Source organism: Siphateles boraxobius, unplaced genomic scaffold (genome assembly GCF_051911475.1).
Source record: "Siphateles boraxobius isolate OS27281-9 unplaced genomic scaffold, OSU_SipBor_1 65, whole genome shotgun sequence".
Taxonomy (NCBI): Eukaryota; Metazoa; Chordata; class Actinopteri; order Cypriniformes; family Leuciscidae; genus Siphateles; species Siphateles boraxobius.
Window position 1 is genome coordinate 3,009,764 of NW_027509192.1, and position 18,467 is coordinate 3,028,230.

The 18,467-nt window shown below is 40.0% G+C and overlaps 1 protein-coding gene across 4 annotated transcripts; it reads left to right on the plus strand.

Moving 5' to 3' along the window:
* Window positions 1–1,082: 1,082 nt before the first annotated feature.
* On the plus strand, window positions 1,083–14,961 carry fcsk (fucose kinase). Of its 4 annotated transcripts, none has more exons than XM_077210226.1 (23): window positions 1,083–1,324; window positions 2,086–2,237; window positions 5,274–5,324; window positions 5,398–5,520; window positions 5,656–5,728; window positions 5,923–6,020; window positions 6,108–6,188; window positions 7,032–7,151; window positions 7,224–7,395; window positions 7,862–7,968; window positions 8,049–8,150; window positions 8,331–8,504; window positions 8,659–8,732; window positions 9,050–9,408; window positions 9,484–9,700; window positions 9,985–10,151; window positions 10,977–11,204; window positions 11,341–11,484; window positions 12,124–12,243; window positions 12,400–12,587; window positions 12,681–12,780; window positions 12,901–13,124; window positions 13,374–14,961. In XM_077210226.1, exons 1-23 carry the CDS (start codon window positions 1,243–1,245, stop codon window positions 13,473–13,475), a joined length of 3,258 nt encoding a protein of 1,085 aa, XP_077066341.1. In that variant the 5' UTR covers window positions 1,083–1,242; the 3' UTR covers window positions 13,476–14,961. The 4 variants fall into 4 exon arrangements, with proteins under 4 accessions (XP_077066341.1, XP_077066343.1, XP_077066340.1 ...); XM_077210228.1 differs by having other exon boundaries at window positions 7,058–7,151; XM_077210225.1 differs by having other exon boundaries at window positions 7,032–7,395.
* The last annotated feature ends 3,506 nt before the right edge of the window (window positions 14,962–18,467 follow it).

An 18,467-nucleotide genomic window follows, 5' to 3' on the forward strand; every position in this document is an offset into this window, starting at 1 on the left:
TTTTTTCTTGTTTTCGCTTCATTTTGATGATCAATTTCCTGGACATCATGTTTTATCATTTTGCATATCAAGAAAATGCATCGTGATTTAAGAATATTTAGACATTTGCACTAGAAAAAAGACAAGAATATTGAGGATGTACGGTACTTTTTTGCTGTGATCAGAAGGCACAGTAAAAGTTTTATTCTAGTGGTTGGGGGCAGAGACCTTCAAGAAAGGTAATTACAAAAATTACAAAACGTAATTAAGATCTGTTCAAACTCTGAAGTGTTGCTTACATAACTTGTGTTCCTTTCAATATATATTACTTTTCATTTCATTACATTTTCTTTACTTGGTGTTAAAAACGGTCTTACATTGACCTTTTATAAAACCTGCAGAAATCATGCTGGCTGTTTTAGAGAATTCATTTCGTAAGCTGAAGTATATGGAAAGTAATGGAACTTGTTTGATTCAAAGCACTTGCAGATTTAATTTCAGGTAAGCATTATCATCATCATCATCATTATTTTAGTTCAGTTTAGTTTTTATATATAAAAATATATATTTAAGTTTAGTTTTAATAACCAAAAGCCAACTAGCCAGTTTATTATTATTATTTTAGTTAAAACAATTTTTTCAAACTACAGTTTTCAAGAAAAAGATTCGATAAGAAATTTTATCTACTCTTTACTGAAGTTCCTGGTTTCAAACCAGGGTTTATATAGAAACTGCTAGTTCGTGGTTTCTTCCTAAACTAGCTTTATCTTGTGAATATGTACTTAAATATGTTAAATTTGTTTAGTTTTAGGTTACCAAAAAGCATAAAATAAGTCATTGCTATACTTTTTTGATCGTTTCAAACTACATTTCCCAGCAAAACTGGATTTATTAACTATTCAATTTCCTGTTCCTGAAATCATTAATTGCAATTCCCTATGCAATGCAAGATATTTAATGTGGGCCTATAATTATTCATAAATTTGATTCGTTGTTACCCCATAATCATCCATTGTTATTAACCTACCACTTTAATTTAGTGTAAAACTCCATTTCCCAGCGCACCGTGAATGCTATTAGTTTGTAGTCCAGAAGCTGATTTGTAGTCCGGAAGTGCTGCATTCGTTGATTTGTTGTGGTAGAACGACTTTTGGCGTTCTAATCCAGTGACAGTTGGTGAATGAACCGAAATCGAGCGCTATTCGCTTCTGGTTTTTGCACGCGTGGTTGTTACTCGCATGAGGAGAAAGACTTCACGTCAGGATGGCAGATGAAGGATTGCTGAAGTGGACGGTTATTGTGCTCACATGTCAACATAAAGACAGTGTTTATGCCTTCCAGAGAGGTGAGTTCACACATCGTATGTCTTTGCATATTTGTTTTAAAAGCCTTAATCTACGTTAAAGTAATAATGTGGAAAAACGTGTAGACGATAAAAAAAGTACTATGGTATTGCTCTGGGTTGTTTTGGGGACCCTCTTCACATTTCCGGGGTTCTCCGACGGCGGAAGTCGTCATAGTTGAGACTTTCCAAAAGAGCGAGAAATATTTCGACACGTTATTACATTAGATAGACAGTAAAATAATTATTAAAGAGTTATTACGGCAGTCAGAAGAGAGACTCTTCTGAAATTTGCATGTAAATTTGCAACCGCTCCCTTAGCCGTAGTAATAGAAATTTCTATTCAGTGTTGTTTCGTTTTTTGTTCATTTACTGCCAATGTAATAAAACGCAAAAGTATACTGTTAAGCGTATTTTAAAAAACATTTTTTTAAATATGAAAAACTTACTAGATTTGCGATGTTGATAATTGGAAACGCGTCATTAATGTCTGTGAAAATGGCCCATGTAATTTATCTTTAGACATTTGCAATGGTAATACCACTGTATTCTTAGAAGTATCGTGGAGTATAATATAAATCTAAGGGTTCATGAATTAGTGCCAAATTATGTACTGTAAGTAGTAACATGGTATCTAATGCCATCACGGCACCATGTACTTTGTTGTATGTGGGTCTACCACACATTAACAGATCAGGTGGGTCTACCACACATTAACAGATCAGGTGGATCTCATCTCATAGAGGTGTGTGTGTGTGTTTCAGAGCTGGAGGTGCGTCAGAAGCGTGGTGTTCTTCCGGCTGAGGCCCTGCTGCTGACGGTTCCTGACCCAAACGCCCGGCTGGGCAGCGGCGGGGCCACACTAAACGCCCTGCTGGTGGCTGCAGAACACCTGAGCGCTAGAGCTGGATACAGCGTGAGTCCTCTCTCTCTCTCTCTCTCTCTCTCTCTCTCTCTCTCTCTCTCTCTCTCTCTCTCTCTCTCTCTCTCTCTCTCTGTGGATGGCTGGAGGTTTTTGGGAGAAATCCTGCAGGATTGCCAAAGGAATTTCGAGAGTGGGAAGAAATAGTTCCTTAAAGATTTAAATATGACACTTTTAGATCGTATAAGATAGATTTATCATTATTAGTTTGTTTAATTTTTAAAACAAGATTCTAAAAAATTATTAGCAGTACTGTAGACACCACTGGCCTCTTGAAATATGTCTCTTCTGCTCACCGAGACTGCATTTTATGAATTATTATTACAATTCAAAATAACTTTTCTAATTTAATACATTTTAAAATGTAAATAATTCCTGATACAAAGCTGAATTTTCAGCATCATTACTCCAGGCTTCAGTGTCACATGATCCTTCCGTAGTCATTCTAATATGATTTAGTGCTCAATTATTATCGGTTTAATTAGTATTAGTATTATTACATTTTTGCTGCTTAACATTTTTGGGGAAACCATGATACATTTTTTGGTAACGCTTCATTTTACAGTCCTGTTTCCCATGTACATACTATGTACTTATTGTAGTAATTACAATAACTGGGTACTAACTAGGTAGTAACCCTGAACCTACCCCTAAACCTAACCTTAACCCATGTACTTACCTTATATTACCCAGTACTTTCTAGGTAAGTACACTGTAAGTACTGTACTGTAAAATGAAGCGTTTCCCTTTTTTTTACAGGATTCCTTGATAACTAGAAAGTTCAATGAACTGTATTTATTTTGAAATATAAATCTTTTCATCATTATTAATGGTTTTATTGTCACTTTTGATAAATTTAATGCATCCTTACTGAATAATAATGAATTTCTTTGTTTTATTATAATAATTGTAACATAATACAGGTCCTTCTCAAAAAATTAGCATATTGTGATAAAGTTAATTATTTTCCATAATGTAATGATAAAAATTAAACTTTCATATATTTTAGATTCATTGCACACCAACTGAAATATTTCAGGTCTTTTATTGTTTTAATACTGATGATTTTGGCATACAGCTCATGAAAACCCAAAATTCCTGTCTCAAAAAATTAGCATATCATGAAAAGGATCTCTAAACGAGCTATTAACCTAATCATCTGAATCAACTAATTAATTATAAACACCTGCAAAAGATTCCTGAGGCTTTTAAAAACTCCCAGCCTGTTTCATTACTCAAAACCGCAATCATGGGTAAGACTGCCGACCTGACTGCTGTCCAGAAGGCCATCATTGACACCCTCAAGCAAGAGGGTAAGACACAGAAAGAAATTTCTGAACAAATAGGCTGTTCCCAGAGTGCTGTATCAAGGCACCTCAGTGGGAAGTCTGTGGGAAGGAAAAAGTGTAAAAAAACGCTGCACAACGAGAAGAGGTGACCGGACCCTGAGGAAGATTGTGGAGAAGGACCGATTCCAGACCTTGGGGACCTGCGGAAGCAGTGGACTGAGTCTGGAGTAGAAACATCCAGAGCCACCGTGCACAGGCGTGTGCAGGAAATGGGCTACAGGTGCCGCATTCCCCAGGTCAAGCCACTTTTGAACCAGAAACAGCGGCAGAAGCGCCTGACCTGGGCTACAGAGAAGCAGCACTGGACTGTTGCTCAGTGGTCCTAAGTACTTTTTTCGGATGAAAGCGGATTTTGCATGTCATTCGGAAATCAAGGTGCCAGAGTCTGGAGGAAGACTGGGGAGAAGGAAATGCCAAAATGCCTGAAGTCCAGTGTCAAGTACCCACAGTCAGTGATGGTCTGGGGTGCCATGTCAGCTGCTGGTGTTAGTGCACTGTGTTTTATCAAGGGCAGGGCCAATGCAGCTAGCTATCAGGAGATTTTGGAGCACTTCAATGCTTCCATCTGCTGAAAAGCTTTATGGAGATGAAGATTTCATTTTTCAGCACGACCTGGCACCTGCTCACAGTGCCAAAACCACTGGTAAATGGTTTACTGACCATGGTATTACTGTGCTCAATTGGCCTGCCAACTTTCCTGACCTGAACCCCATAGAGAATCTGTGGGATATTGTGAAGAGAAAGTTGAGAGACGCAAGACCCAACACTCTGGATGAGCTTAAGGCCGCTATCGAAGCATCCTGGGCCTCCATAACACCTCAGCAGTGCCACAGGCTGATTGCCTCCATGCCACGCCACATTGAAGCAGTCAAGGATTCCCGACCAAGTATTGACTATTGTGTGCATAACTGAACATAATTATTTGAAGGTTGACTTTTTTTTTTTTGTATTAAAAACACTTCTTTTATTGGTCGGATGAAATATGCTAATTTTTTGAGATAGGAATTTTGGGTTTTCATGAGCTGTATGCCAAAATCATCAGTATTAAAACAATAAAAGACCTGAAATATTTCAGTTGGTGTGCAATGAATCTAAAATATATGAAAGTTTAATTTTTATCATTACATTATGGAAAATAATGAACTTTATCACAATATGCTAATTTTTTGAGAAGGACCTTATATATGTAGTTACCCCACATTTTTGATGAGAGTGTCTCATTGTCTTCACAAAAATATGAAGCAGCACAACTGTTTTCAACATTGATATTGATAAGTTGTTAATGTTTATTAATGTTTTTTGAGCAGCAAATCAACATATTAGAATGATTTCTGCAGGATCATGAAGACAGTAATGATGCTGAAAATTCAGCTTTGATCACAGGAATAAATTACATTCTAAAATATATTAAAATGAAAATACATAGTTATTTTAAATTGTAGTAACATTTCATAATATTACTTTTTTTTTTTTTACTGTATTTCTGATCAAATAAATGCAGCCTTGGTGAGCAAAGCATTAAAAAAATTATTGGTAGTGTACATTCTTTAGTATTTTAGACTAGCGAATAAATTTTACATCTTCTGCTTATTCAGCTCTATAATATCTAAATTTTCTGATAAATGATTAGAATATAGTTTTAAACAATCTTCAACACTCTTAAATGTGTGTTTGTGTTTAGGTGGTGAATGCAGATGTTCTGGATGAAGCTCATATTCTCATCCTTCACACGGTCTGTGATAAAACAAAAAGCATTTTAGATGAAGATGCTTCTCAGACGTGTGCTAATAGGTGTGTGTTTTTAGGGCCGAGATTTCCCGTGGGACGGCTGCAGCAGGGCTTTCTGCTGGATGCCCGTACAGAGATCAGATGCCGTAGAAGGAGCCGTTTGCTGCTTAGACCTGCTGTTGGACTGTCTGTCCACAAAGGTGAGCGTAAAAAACACACAGTTATGCACACACAGATGTACATGAATGCATACACCACTCTCTCTCTATGTAATGCAATGAGGTGAGTGCATTATGATGCAAATGCACATTTAGTGAAACATCCTGTTGTTCCAGATTTGCGCTGGATCTCCGCCAGGCGTTTGGGTGTGCGGCACGGATATGATCCTGAATATTCCAACGCGACAGCGTGAGCTAACATTCATACAATCACACATCTAATGCACAAACAAAATGTCTTGATTTTTTCTGATATATAAAGTCACAATTAGCTTTTTATTTTTTACACCCAGAAAAATCAACAGTTGTACAGCTTCAAAAACATTTCAGCAAGGAGTTTTTACTGTTGAATTTGATCAATATCCTCACCCTTTTTCTTTACAGAGTTTTCATGGGACGGGTTCTCTGGGGTTCAGGTTGTGGCGTTGCCAGGTGACGCTTGTTTTGCTCTTAATCATGGCGTATATCTCACAGATGCAGAGGTGCGTTATTCAAAATTAGGGTTCATTTGTTTTTTAATTGTGCATTTGTTTCATTTTCTGAGAATTTTTTAATTATTGCTTTTACAGAACAGAGTACGTAACATTATCTATAAGGGCTCAAAGGAGAAGATCAGCCTTGCCGCACTCCCTGATGGGAAAGTACCCCTGGTATGAATTTGATTGGTGTCTATATTTGTCACTTAAAACATGATTTTGACTCACAGCTCATAGTCATACTTATGTTTTACGTGACTGTTTTCCAGCCTTTCTTTTATCATGAGAATTAAACAGGCTAGTTTTGGTACTGTACCTTTAAGACTTTTATATAAAAATGAATTTGGTCATGATCGGCTATCTGGTAAAATAGTTTATTTATTAAAAGAAGTCTCTTATGCTTAACAAGGCTGCGTTTATTTGATAAAAATACTGTAAAAAATGGTAACATTGTGAAATAATAGTAATACAATTCAAAATAGTAATACAATTCAAAATAACTGTTTTATATTTGAATATGTTTTAAAATGTAATTTATTCCTGTGATCAAAGCTGAATTTTACTCCAGTCACATGATCCTTCAGAAATCATTGTAATATGCAGATTTGCTGTTCAAGAAACATTTCTTATTATTATCAATGCTGAAAACAGTTGTGCTTAATATTTTGTGGAAATGGTGATACATTTTTCAAGATTCTTTAATGAAAAGAGAGTTCAACGAAAAGCATTTATTTGAAATAGAAATCATTTGTTACATTATAAATGTCTTCACTGTTAGTTTTGGTCAATTTGATCTGTCCTTGCTAAATAAAAAAAATATGGTATGCCCTTTAAATGCAAATATTTTTCTACAATATATATATATATATATATATATATATATATATATATATATATATATATATATATATATATATATATATATATATTGTCTACTATTTGTCACTGTCTAAATTAAAAACAAATTCCACAAATAATTCTAAAAAGTCTTCCTAAAAGTATCCGTGTGGTGTTCAGGTGTCTGGGCCGGTGTTTTTCTCTAGGGCTGTTGCAGAGAAACTGCTGCAGACTCATGTTACGTCACCGCTGGACGGCTGTACGTATCTTGGCATGGATTCAGGAGCTCCACCGCTTGAGGTAATCGCACACAACATGGTTTTCTTTCTCAGATTCCCAGATCCCACTCTCACATTTCTTGCTCTCTTGCAGATATCTCTCTTTCTGGATATTCTGATGTGCCTTTGCTCTGACCTGACAGAGCATGAATTCATCAATGGAGAGCGAGCAGGCTGCAGCTCGTCCTCCGGGCCTCAGGGGGCAGTAGTGAGAAGTGCCCGCGCTGTGCTGTGGAGGATGCTTAGAGGAGCCTCTATTTCTATGTGTACTCTTGCTCTTTTCTACTCGCTTTCTGTCGCTAAATTAGAATTTAACATCTGAGTGTGTTTGCATGGATGTGTTTAGAATGGAATACTACATAGTGTATACTGTGCATAGTGTGTATGCATTATGCAATGACAAATGTTTCAAACATGTTGATATACATTCAAATAACCTCATTACTTAAATTCAACTCAACATGCACCCTCATTGTGCCTTTGTCTCACATGTAAATATGGTTCGCATTTAGATAAAAATTGTATTTCACATTTTAATCCAATTTTCTAAAATGTGTTTTACATAGTCAAATAATGAGTCAAGAAAATTCCAGTTCATTAATCACACTGAAATAAAAGGTTAGGTGCAGTGCATTGTGGGATTCCGTTCTCAGTGCGGCACACTCTTTATACTTAACATTTTGGCTTACAAAATTCACATGCTGTTCTGATGTAACATTTGTTCGTTGCCAGTGTACATTCCAGAGGGCCGCTATGATTATTTGACTCAGTCGGGCCGAGAACATGTCGTTCGTCTGACAGAATCTGGATCAGAGACGATGATTCTGTCTCATATTCAGGTGGGAAATGTTGTGAACATGTAAAGATATTTATTAATAAAGTGAGTTATCATAAATGTTTTGCTCTTTCTGTTTTAAAGGATGTGAAGTCTGTGGCAGAAGGCAGCAGGGTGATTAATAGCGTGTTGGAAGGAGACGTTCGTGTATCAGCAGGAGCTGTAGTGCAGCACTGCCACCTACAGGTCTGGAGGATTTAGTCAAATATTTAAAGGAAAGGAAATGGAAAACCAACTTGGCCCTACTGTTTTTCTTACAGATATACCACATTATGGAATTAAAATTGCTTATGAATGTTTCATGTTGAATAAGTAAATCTTGCAAGTAATAATACAATTATCAAAATGTGTCAATATCAATTAAAGGGTCCAGTCCAGGTGCATTCTGGGTGCCTGCTGTCAGGGCTTGATTTGACCTCATCATCCTACATCCATCGTCTACCTTTGTCCAGCGACATCATCGTTCAGGGTCATCGAGTGATGCTTGGAGAGTTAAAGTTAACTGTGTACACAGCTTTTGGAGCTCATGATCATTTAGAGGTGAGTAAGAACCTGATTTTACCCGTTCATTCAACAGATGCTTTTATCCAAAGCCACTTACAAATGAGTAAGTTCTGTATATTTGTTCTGGAGAACAAAATAAAATAATTGATGATAGTTTTGTGCTTTTATATGGTATTGTAATTACACACAGGCTCATGCTGATGATGTTACAGCTTCATTCCTTAATCAAAAATGGAGTGAGTTTTACAGTCGGACTGGAATACAGTAAGAAATCTTCTACATTCATACCTCACTCAGACTTTATACTAAAGGTTTGGTCTATCTTTATATTTGTTTTGCTTCAACTGAGACTGTCTTAGCCAGGGCCTGTGATATGATTTGTGGAGAAAATTTGATCAGAAAAATTTCACTAACATTTTTTCCCTTAATCTGTAATGCACAGTTTTATGGCTAGTAAAAAAAAATGCTGGTTCGTACATTTTTTCGTCACCTGCCATTGGCAGTTTTGGCATATAGTTTTAGGCCCTGGTCACAGCATCATATAGTGTGTCTAAATATATATATGTGTGTGTGTGTTAAAGGCCTCTGGACCTTTGGGGACCTGAGAGGGCCGAGTCATGCTGTCTACTGGACGCCCGATTGTTCCCAGTGTTCATGCCCCGTTCAGGACCCGTTGGACTGGAGTGTGTTTGTTGGCTTCTGGGCGGCGCTGGTGTGCGGGACAGCTGGAAGGAAGCCTGGAGACTCTCGCTCAGGGATATTGTGATCCTGACGGACCAGCAGACGGAGCTGCGCTGGAGAGAGGAGCTGTTCTTCAGCGTGGGCCGACGAAGAGCCGTTGACGCTCTGCAAGGCCACACGGATCTCAATCTACTTCCGTTCTTCAGAGCAGCAGCGCTGGCTGGCCAGCAGGAGGCGCTACTACAGGCGCTAGATTCGGGTGAGGAGCAAAAGATGAGAAAGGGTTCACATCTGTTGTCTATTGAGGGTACAAATATTTAGTCTCTTTGCTCAGTTGCTGCAAACAGCAGTGGTGATCTGGGAGTCGCGGCTCGTTGTCTGGCCTGTGTCGCAGATGTTCTTGGCTGTCTGGCGGGCGAGGGTAAAGGCGGTTTACGCAGCGGACCAGCGGCCAATCCATCATGGGCTCCTGCTTTTAAACTCCTAGAGGACGGAAACTTACCCGCTGGTGTCCAAGAACTGGCTAATCAAAGAAAGCACTGGTTCAGCAGGTCAGAACTAATATTTATACTAATAAAACATTTTACAAAAATGTGATTAAAAATGTAAGGCCCCTATGCACTAAGAGCAAAATCGAAGTGTATTTTGTTATTGAATGGAAAGCGCACAGCACATATTTACCTGAACGCCAATCTCAGTTTACTAAAATTATATCGCTGGTCCCATATTTCAACCTTCCTTTTTACCCCTAAGCAAAAAACTAAATAGAAGTTTGCCATGAGTATATCAGAGCCTTTAAAGTGAGTGCTTTCAGATTTGTCATTGCTCTCTAAAGGCCAGATTTGTTGGTGCGAGCCGCCAGGCATTATGAGGGGGCGGGACAGATACTGCTGCGGAAGGCAGTGATGTCAGCGCGCCAGTTTGTGTTCATTGGTCAAGGAGAGATGCCGCCGATGGGCGAGTGGCAGGAAGTGGAGTGTCCCGCTCGCCTGGATCTGTCAGGTGAGGACAGCATTCTTCTGTTCAACTGTACAGCTGGAAATCAGAGTTTATGTTCGACGGTGCTGTGAGACACCATGTGAAGTTTTGAAAGACTGTTTAAAAAACCTTTGAAGTTTGAACTATAGATAGAACTATTGATAGATACATTAATCTTCAAAAGTTTGGGGCAGTGCAGTTTATTTGAAAAAATATTATACTTTTTAATGTCAAATAAATGCTGTTGTTTTGAACTTTCTTTTCAGAATCTTTAAAAAATATATCATTGTTTCCACAAAAATATTAAGCAGCTCAACTTCTTTTAACTGATAATAATAATAATAAGTAATGTTTCTTGAGAAGCAAATCAGCATATTAGAATGATTTCTGAAGGATCATGTGACACTGAAGACTGGAGTTATGATGCTGAAAATTCTGCTTCGTATCACAGGAATAAATTACATTTTAAAATGCATTAAAATAGAAAACATTTTTTTTAATTGATAATATTTTACAGTATTACTTTTTACTGTAGTTTTAATCAAATAAATGTAGACTTGGTAATATGTTTGTTTTTGAAAGTCTCCTTGTACCAACCCTAAACTTTTGAAAAGTAGTGGAGATGTATTTAGTTTATATATTTCATTGTATTTAATAAGAAAAATCTTTGTGTGCTATAATACTTCATTTTCCAGAATGCATTACCTGTGTTCAATTTCTTTGAAATGCAATTCAGTAAATTCTTCCTGTCATAAACGTATCAAAACAAAGCTTTAACTCAAAACAATTCAGATTTCATAGTGTCTTTCACACTGTGTGCTGAATGTGTGTGTTTGAAAACGTCTTCAGGCGGCTGGAGTGACACTCCTCCTATTGCGTTTGAACACGGAGGACTGGTGGTCAATGTGGCCGTCAAGGTGGATGGAAAACGTCCGATTGGAGCTCGAGTTCGACGCGTCCCAAAGCCTCATCTGCTGTTGGTCAGCGCCAGCGGTGAACCGTCCTGCAGCTTCTCCACAGAAACACTCTGTGAGGATCTTACTGACCTGGAGGACTATTGCCAACCTCACGCTCCAGGTCAGAGAACATGTGTCATCATATACTGTGTATCAGCTGTGTACACCTCAGTATATCACATTTCTGTTCTTGAGAATGTTTTTACGTAAAAATAAAAATAATCTGTAAATGCTCACTAAAGTTGTTTGTATTTTAGGTGCCCTGCTGAAAGCCGTGTGTGTGTGCAGTGAGCTGGTGTGTGTCTCGTCTCCTGTCTCTCTGAAAGAGCAGCTGTTGCAGCGCTGGGGAGGCGGACTGGAGATCCACAGCTGGTCTTCACTGCCACATGGTTCTGGTCTCGGTGAGTGGGAATTACTTTTGATTCAATCACTTCACTGTTTAAATCTGCAATAATGGTTGTTTTGGAATAAACACATCAAATATCTTTTGTACAAATGGGAAAAAATGTGTATAAGGAAGATCAGAAGCAATAACAGTAATGTGTAATGGCATATAGATACATTATTAATAATTATATATAATGTAATATATATAATATAATGATTAATATATCAAATAAAATTTATGATTATACATGCTAATACATAATAATTTATATATTATTTTATAATATAATATTGATCTAAATAAATCAATGACTATACATTTGTTACACAAATAATTTATATAAGTTTTATTTTATAATAATATTTTTTATTATGTGAATTATTTTATTATAGATGTATAATCTTCCACTTTGTTATATAAATATTTATTCAATTGTATTATTACTTTGTAAATATATTAATTTGTATAGCAAATGTACATACAAATCAATTTCACTATTGTATTTTATCACTTTTATTTTAAAATAATAATAAAATATTTGAAATATTTATTTGTAAATCCATTTTAGTATTTTTTATTTTAATAGATGTTGTATGTTGGATCACACAAAATTAAATTAAATTATAATTACAGTGTATATGTGTGTGTTTAGGCACCAGCAGTATTCTGGCAGGTGCAGCTCTTGCAGCAGTTTACAGATGTACGGGACGGAGCTTCGACACAAACTCTCTCATTCATGATGTTCTTTACCTGGAGCAGATCCTCACCACCGGTACGAGAGACGCCACTATTCTCATAATGGGATGCATCACTTCCTTTCTAGTGTAAAATAGGATTTCACTGAGCTGTGAAGCTCGATCAGGCTGGAGTTTACATTTTTTTTACAAACTGAATTTGAAAGCATTTAGTATATTTGCGGCTGTTTTAGGTGGTGGATGGCAGGATCAGGTTGGCGGGCTGTTTGGAGGAGTGAAGCTGGCTCGATCTGCAGCTCAGTTACCGCTGAGAGTGGAAGTAGAACAGCTCTCTCTTCCTCAACACTTCCAGTCTGTCCTGCAGCAGCATCTTCTTCTGGTTTACACTGGAAAGACCCGTTTAGCACGGAACCTGCTGCAGGTACGAGCGGCTGATGGTGACGGTCAGACTTCATGAACGCTGAGAGTGTGTCATTGGATCACTGTGTGTGTGTGTGTGTGTATGTGTGTGCAGGACGTGGTGCGGAGCTGGTATGCGCGTTTACCCTCAATCGTACAGAACGCAGAGCAGCTGGTGACCAATGCAGAGGAGTGTGCTGAAGCCTGCAGAGAGGGTGAGACACACACACACACACACACACACACACACACACACACACACACACACACACACACACACACACACACACACACACACACACACACAGATGGAAACTTTGATCTCTTTCTCTCAGGATCTCTCCTCAGGTTGGGGCAGTGTATGGACACATACTGGCAGCAGAAGAAGCTGATGGCTCCAGGCTGTGAGCCGGCGGCTGTGAGATCCATGATGAACGCACTTCAGCCGCTGAGTTTAGGACAGAGTCTGGCAGGAGCAGGAGGAGGAGGATTCCTGTTCTTACTCACACGTGAACCTCAGCAGAAGAAACCAGTGACAGAGATTCTCACAAACATACAGGTGAGTCAGAGAAACTGGTTCAACCGCTACAGAATGAGAACATGTGAAGAGGAATTGCTGTTTTAACCCCTTTCTAAACTGATATATGTAGAAGCACTTCTCTCAGAATGATTTAATATATATATGCAATTTAAACTAGTTTTTTGAAAGACTTGCGTATTTTAGTGTCCTAGTAAAAACTGAAAAACATAAATGGTGAAAGTAAAATGTATTTTATAAATAGTGTTGGTCCTGCTGTTGTTTTGACAGGGCATTGGTTCCTTCAGTGTTCATTCAGTGGAGCTGGATATGGACGGGATCTCAGTCATTCAGAAGAGCTCTGAACATCCTGAACAACAGCAGAAAACTTAAATCTGACTGCCTTATAAAATTTTAACTGATAGTACTTCTGTAAATATAACATTTATAAACATTTGTTTCATATAGATTCGCTACATGTTTTAGGGTGACCAGAAGTCCACGAAAAATTCGGGACCGAAATCTAAGCTGTTGTCCCGAATCCTGAATCCGGACCTGATTGTCCCGAAAATTATACTAAAGCAAAATCTTGAGTAGCCTAGTTATTGTCTGCTAAAACATTAAAAACTGTCCGTGGAGGTTGAGTCGTGAAGAGAGCGCAAGTAGCAACAGCAGCAAGTTGGCAACTTATTTATTTAATTGTTTTATTTTTTTTTAGGCTGGAGTGCTTGTATAGGATTGGTTAATTGTTGCACCACACCCACCTAGGCCAGTGGCCAATACCTTGAAGTTGGATTCTTTAAATTCTGTATATTGTTGCCATTGACTGTTTGACTCTGAAGAAGACGCATGGCGTTGAAACGTTAGTCATTCTGTACTAATAAATATGTATAAAACTTTCTGTGCTCGGGGCCTGCTCCTTGGTCCTAGCTAGACCTTGGGTCCTTTTCCTCCGATTTTTGTGTCCTGTTCCGTGAGCACTAACTAGGCTGAAGCGCAAGTTACTCCTTTCTAATGTTTTAATATTTGTTAATCCTGATGATGAAGGAAAGGATAAAAAAAAAATGGAATGTATCAAAAACATTTGAACTACTAAATTACATTTAGGATTATTTTCTTCACTAAATGTAAAAGAAAATGTTATAATGCCATGTTGATGCTTGCATCTTTTACTTTTTTTTATTCTACTGTATATCTAAAGTAGCCTACTTGCATTAAGATTCAATCATTTAAGAACCCCCGAGGTGAAAATCAAGTTATGTCTATGTTGTGTTTTAATATACTTGATAAACCTTGTGCAAATTAATCAGTCAACACCATTGCTGAGTATTTTCTCCTTAAAACTGCAGTGAACCAAAGACAGTCTCAAAAATGTGGTTTGAAACCGAAATGCCCCTGTTTCTTACTATCACAAACATGTAACCAATCCCGTGTGGGGCTTTTCGTATTGATTTCAAAATTCTTCTTCTTATTTTTAAAGCACTCAATAACCTTGCTCCTTCATATTTATTGGACCTTCTTAATATCTATTCTCCATCTCGGACTTTAAGATCGTCTTCTTCGCTCACTCTTGTTCTCCCTAGAACCCGCACTACTTCTATGGGGTCCCGGGGTTTTAGTTTTGCAGCTCCTTATTTATGGAACCTGCTGCCACAGGATGTGCGAAACAGTGAAAGTATTCATGTTTTTAAATCTCGCCTTAAGACCCATCTTTTCCGGCAGGCTTTTATGTGATTATTTTTATTTTTATTTTTTTATTTTACTTGTATCTAAGGTTGTAATAATGAGTATTTGATTATTGTTGATTTGTTTTATTGTGTTTGTAAGGTGTCCTTGAGTGTCATGTAAGGCGCCTATAAATAAAATGTATTATTATTATTATTATTTTCCTTACTGACTTTCTCTAAGTGGGTTGTCGCCTTCATATTTAGGCTTAGTAACTTGCCATGTTACTATAGTGCGGCTGGCTACGCAATACTCGTTCCCTAACTCAGGGAACTGAGGTTACCAGAGTAACCGAGTAGTTTCCTTTCGAACGGTCACTTCGTATTGCGTAGCTATACGCAGTGGGGACGCCATGCAAAACGTTGGGGTTATTAGTATATGAACATATAACCAGTCAAGTGGGTTTATATATGAAATTATAACCGGCCAAAGCGGGTTTTATATATGTATGGAATATAACTGGTAAAAGCGGGTTCTATATATGTCATATAACCGGCCAAAAGCGTGTTTTATATATATGTAAATATAACCGGCAACAGCGGGTTTATGCATGAAATACAACCGGCCAGCAGCGCGTTTTATATAAATATGTGAATGTGATAGTGCACAGTAATATATGACAAGACCGGCCACCGACGCGTCTTAATCATACCGAAAGCACCTTAGCCTGCAGGGAAGGCACTTCCCTATTATAGAAACTCATAAATGTGGAAGGCGAGGACCAGCCGGCCGCATCACAAATATCACTAATGGGAATGCCAGATGACCAAGCCCATGACGAGGCCATACCTCTGGTCGTATGGGCATTGATACCTATAGGGCAAACTTGACCCGCTGCGGTATAAGCCATAGAAATAGCATCCACTATCCATCTAGACAGTGTTTGCTTAGTGACTGGATCCCCCTTGGATCTACCACCAAAGCAGACAAAAAGTTGTTCTGATTGTCTAAAAGACGCAGAACGCTCCCGATAGATTCTCAGCGCTCAGGCAGGGCAGAGAAGATGAACCTCTCCATCCTCTGCAGAAGGAGGGAGGGCTGATAATGTCACCACCTGTGCTCTGAACAGTGTTGAGAGCACTTTATGAACGTAACCATGTCTGGGCTTGAGGATGACTCTGGAGTCATCTGGACCCAACTCCAAACATGCAGGGCTCACAGAGAGCGCCTGCAGATTTCCCACTCGCTTGATAGATGCCAACGCCACAAGGAGAGCGGTCTTCAGCGAGAGGGTTTTCGATCAACCGATTGGAGCCGTTCGAAAGGCGGACCTTTCAGAGCCCCCAGGACCGTGGAGAGGTCCCAAGGTGGCACAGACGGAGGTCTGGAGGGGTTCATTCTACTCGCACCTTTCAGGAATCTTACGACCAGCTCGTTTCTTCCCAGTGACTGGCCAGCCGTCAGAACATGATGTGCTGCTATGGCTGCCACATACACTTTGAGCGTGGACGGAGAGCAACCCGCGTCCAGCAGCTCCTGTAAGAATGAGCGAACCACAGATATCTCACATGACTTTGGGTCAGCCTGATTTTCAGAGCACCAGCTGGAAAAACCTGACCATTTAGAAGCATACAGGCGCCGAGTCGACGGGGCCCTGGCTTCAGATATAATGCTTAAAACCTTCTCAGGAAGGTCCTTGGGTACCCGTTGAGGGGCCAAACATGGAGGGCCCATAAATCGGGTCTCGGATGCCACAATGTCCCGTTCGCCTGTGTGAGGAGGTCTTTCCTCAATGGGACAGGCCATGGGATTGTGTCCGATAACTGAACCAGTTCCGGGAACCACGGTCTGGTTTTCCAGAGAGGGGCCACCAGAAGGACTGGGTACCCGCTCTCTCTGACCCGTTTGATGACTTGTGGAATCATCGAGACGGGGGGGAAAGGCATAAAGGGGACGGTTGGGCCAGACATGGGTCAGCGCGTCCCTGTTCTTCGAGAAGAACAATTTGCAGTGGGTGTTGATTCTCGAGGCGAAAAGGTCGATTTCGGCCTCGCCAAACACCTTCCATATCAGACTGACCGTCTGTGGGTTCAGGGACCACTCGCCAAAGGGAAGTGTTGCCCCATGAAGCATATCCGCGCCCACATTCTGGACGCCTGGGATATGCGCTGCTCTCAGAGAGCTCAGTTTGGTTTGTGCCCATATAAAGGAGGTCTCTCGCCATCGCATGGCGATTCATGTAGGCCACCACTGACGTATTGTCTGTGTGGACTAAGACGTGGTGACCTCTGAGGTTCGACAGAAATGCCTTCAGGGCCAACCCAACTGCTTTCATCTCCAGACAGTTGATATGTAAGCTCTGCTCCGTGCTCGACCAGAGGCGTTTCAGCCAATGCTGCATCGGGCGCATGCGCAGTAATCCCATGCGGAGTACTGGTGATGCTGCTGCCATGAGACCAAGCAGTTTCTGAAATTTCTTCAGTGGCGCGCGCTCACGCAATCTGAAAGTGCCTGCAAGCGCTCGCACAGAGAGCGCACGCTCTGGTGTGAGTCGCGCTGTCATAGCTCTCGAGTCTAAAACTGTGCCCAGAAAGATCACGCTCTGGCTGGGGGTTAGTTTGCTTTTTGAAACATTGATTGTGAAACCCAGGCATTTTAGATGGCCGAGAATCAAATCCCTGTGAGCTAATAGCTCGATTCTCGACTGTGCCCGCACCAGCCAGTCGTCGAGATAATTTAACACGCGCACTCCCTGATGTCTCAGAGGAGAAAGCGCTGCATCCACACACTTTGTGAATATACAGGGTGCCAACGATAGACCGAACGGCAGAACGGTGTATTGATAAGCCCGGCCTTCGAAGGCGAATCTCAAGAATGGCCTGTGACGAGGATTTATTTGAATGTGAAAGTAAGCATCTTTCAGATCCATTGTGACAAACCAATCCCCCGGGCGCACTTGCTCGAGGATATGTTTGATAGTTAACATTTTGAACGGACGTCTCATGAGAGCTTTGTTCAAATGTCTCAAATCTAGAATGGGTCTGAGACCGGCGTCTTTTTTCGGAATCAGAAAATAGCGGCTGTAAAAACCCATATTTTTTAGCGCGGGGGGGGTGGTGGGCGGACTAATTCTATCGCCCCTTTTGCTAATAGATACTGTACTTCGGTGTGAAGCACGTGACCTACGTTGGTTCTCACCGAAGTCTCGAGAACTGCCTGAAATTTCGGGGGTCTGCGAGCGAATTGGAGCGAGTAACCTCGCTTTATAGTGTTTATGACCCAACTCGACACATCGGGGATAGCTTGCCATCCCGTTTGGCTTTGCGTGTGGGGAAATCAGTGTTACAACAGGGGAGGGGCCGCCTAGTGAAGGGGGACCGTGAACCCATATATTGTGATGTGCACACATTGAATGTTGGACTGACTGCACAAGCATTTGCGTGTGGGGAAGTCAGTGTTACAACGGGGGAGGGGCTGCCTGATGAAGGGGGACCGTGAACCCATGTGTTGTGCTTGTGAAACTGATAGCTAACATTTTGAACGGCCGTCTCATGAGAGCTTTGTTCAAATGTCTCAGATCTAGAGTGGGTCTGAGGCCGCCGCCATTTTTCGGAATTATAAAATAGCGGCTGTAAAAACCTGTATGTTTTAGCACAGGGGGGACTAATTCTATCGCCCTTTTGCTAATGAATTCTGTGCATCGGTGCGAAGCATGTGACC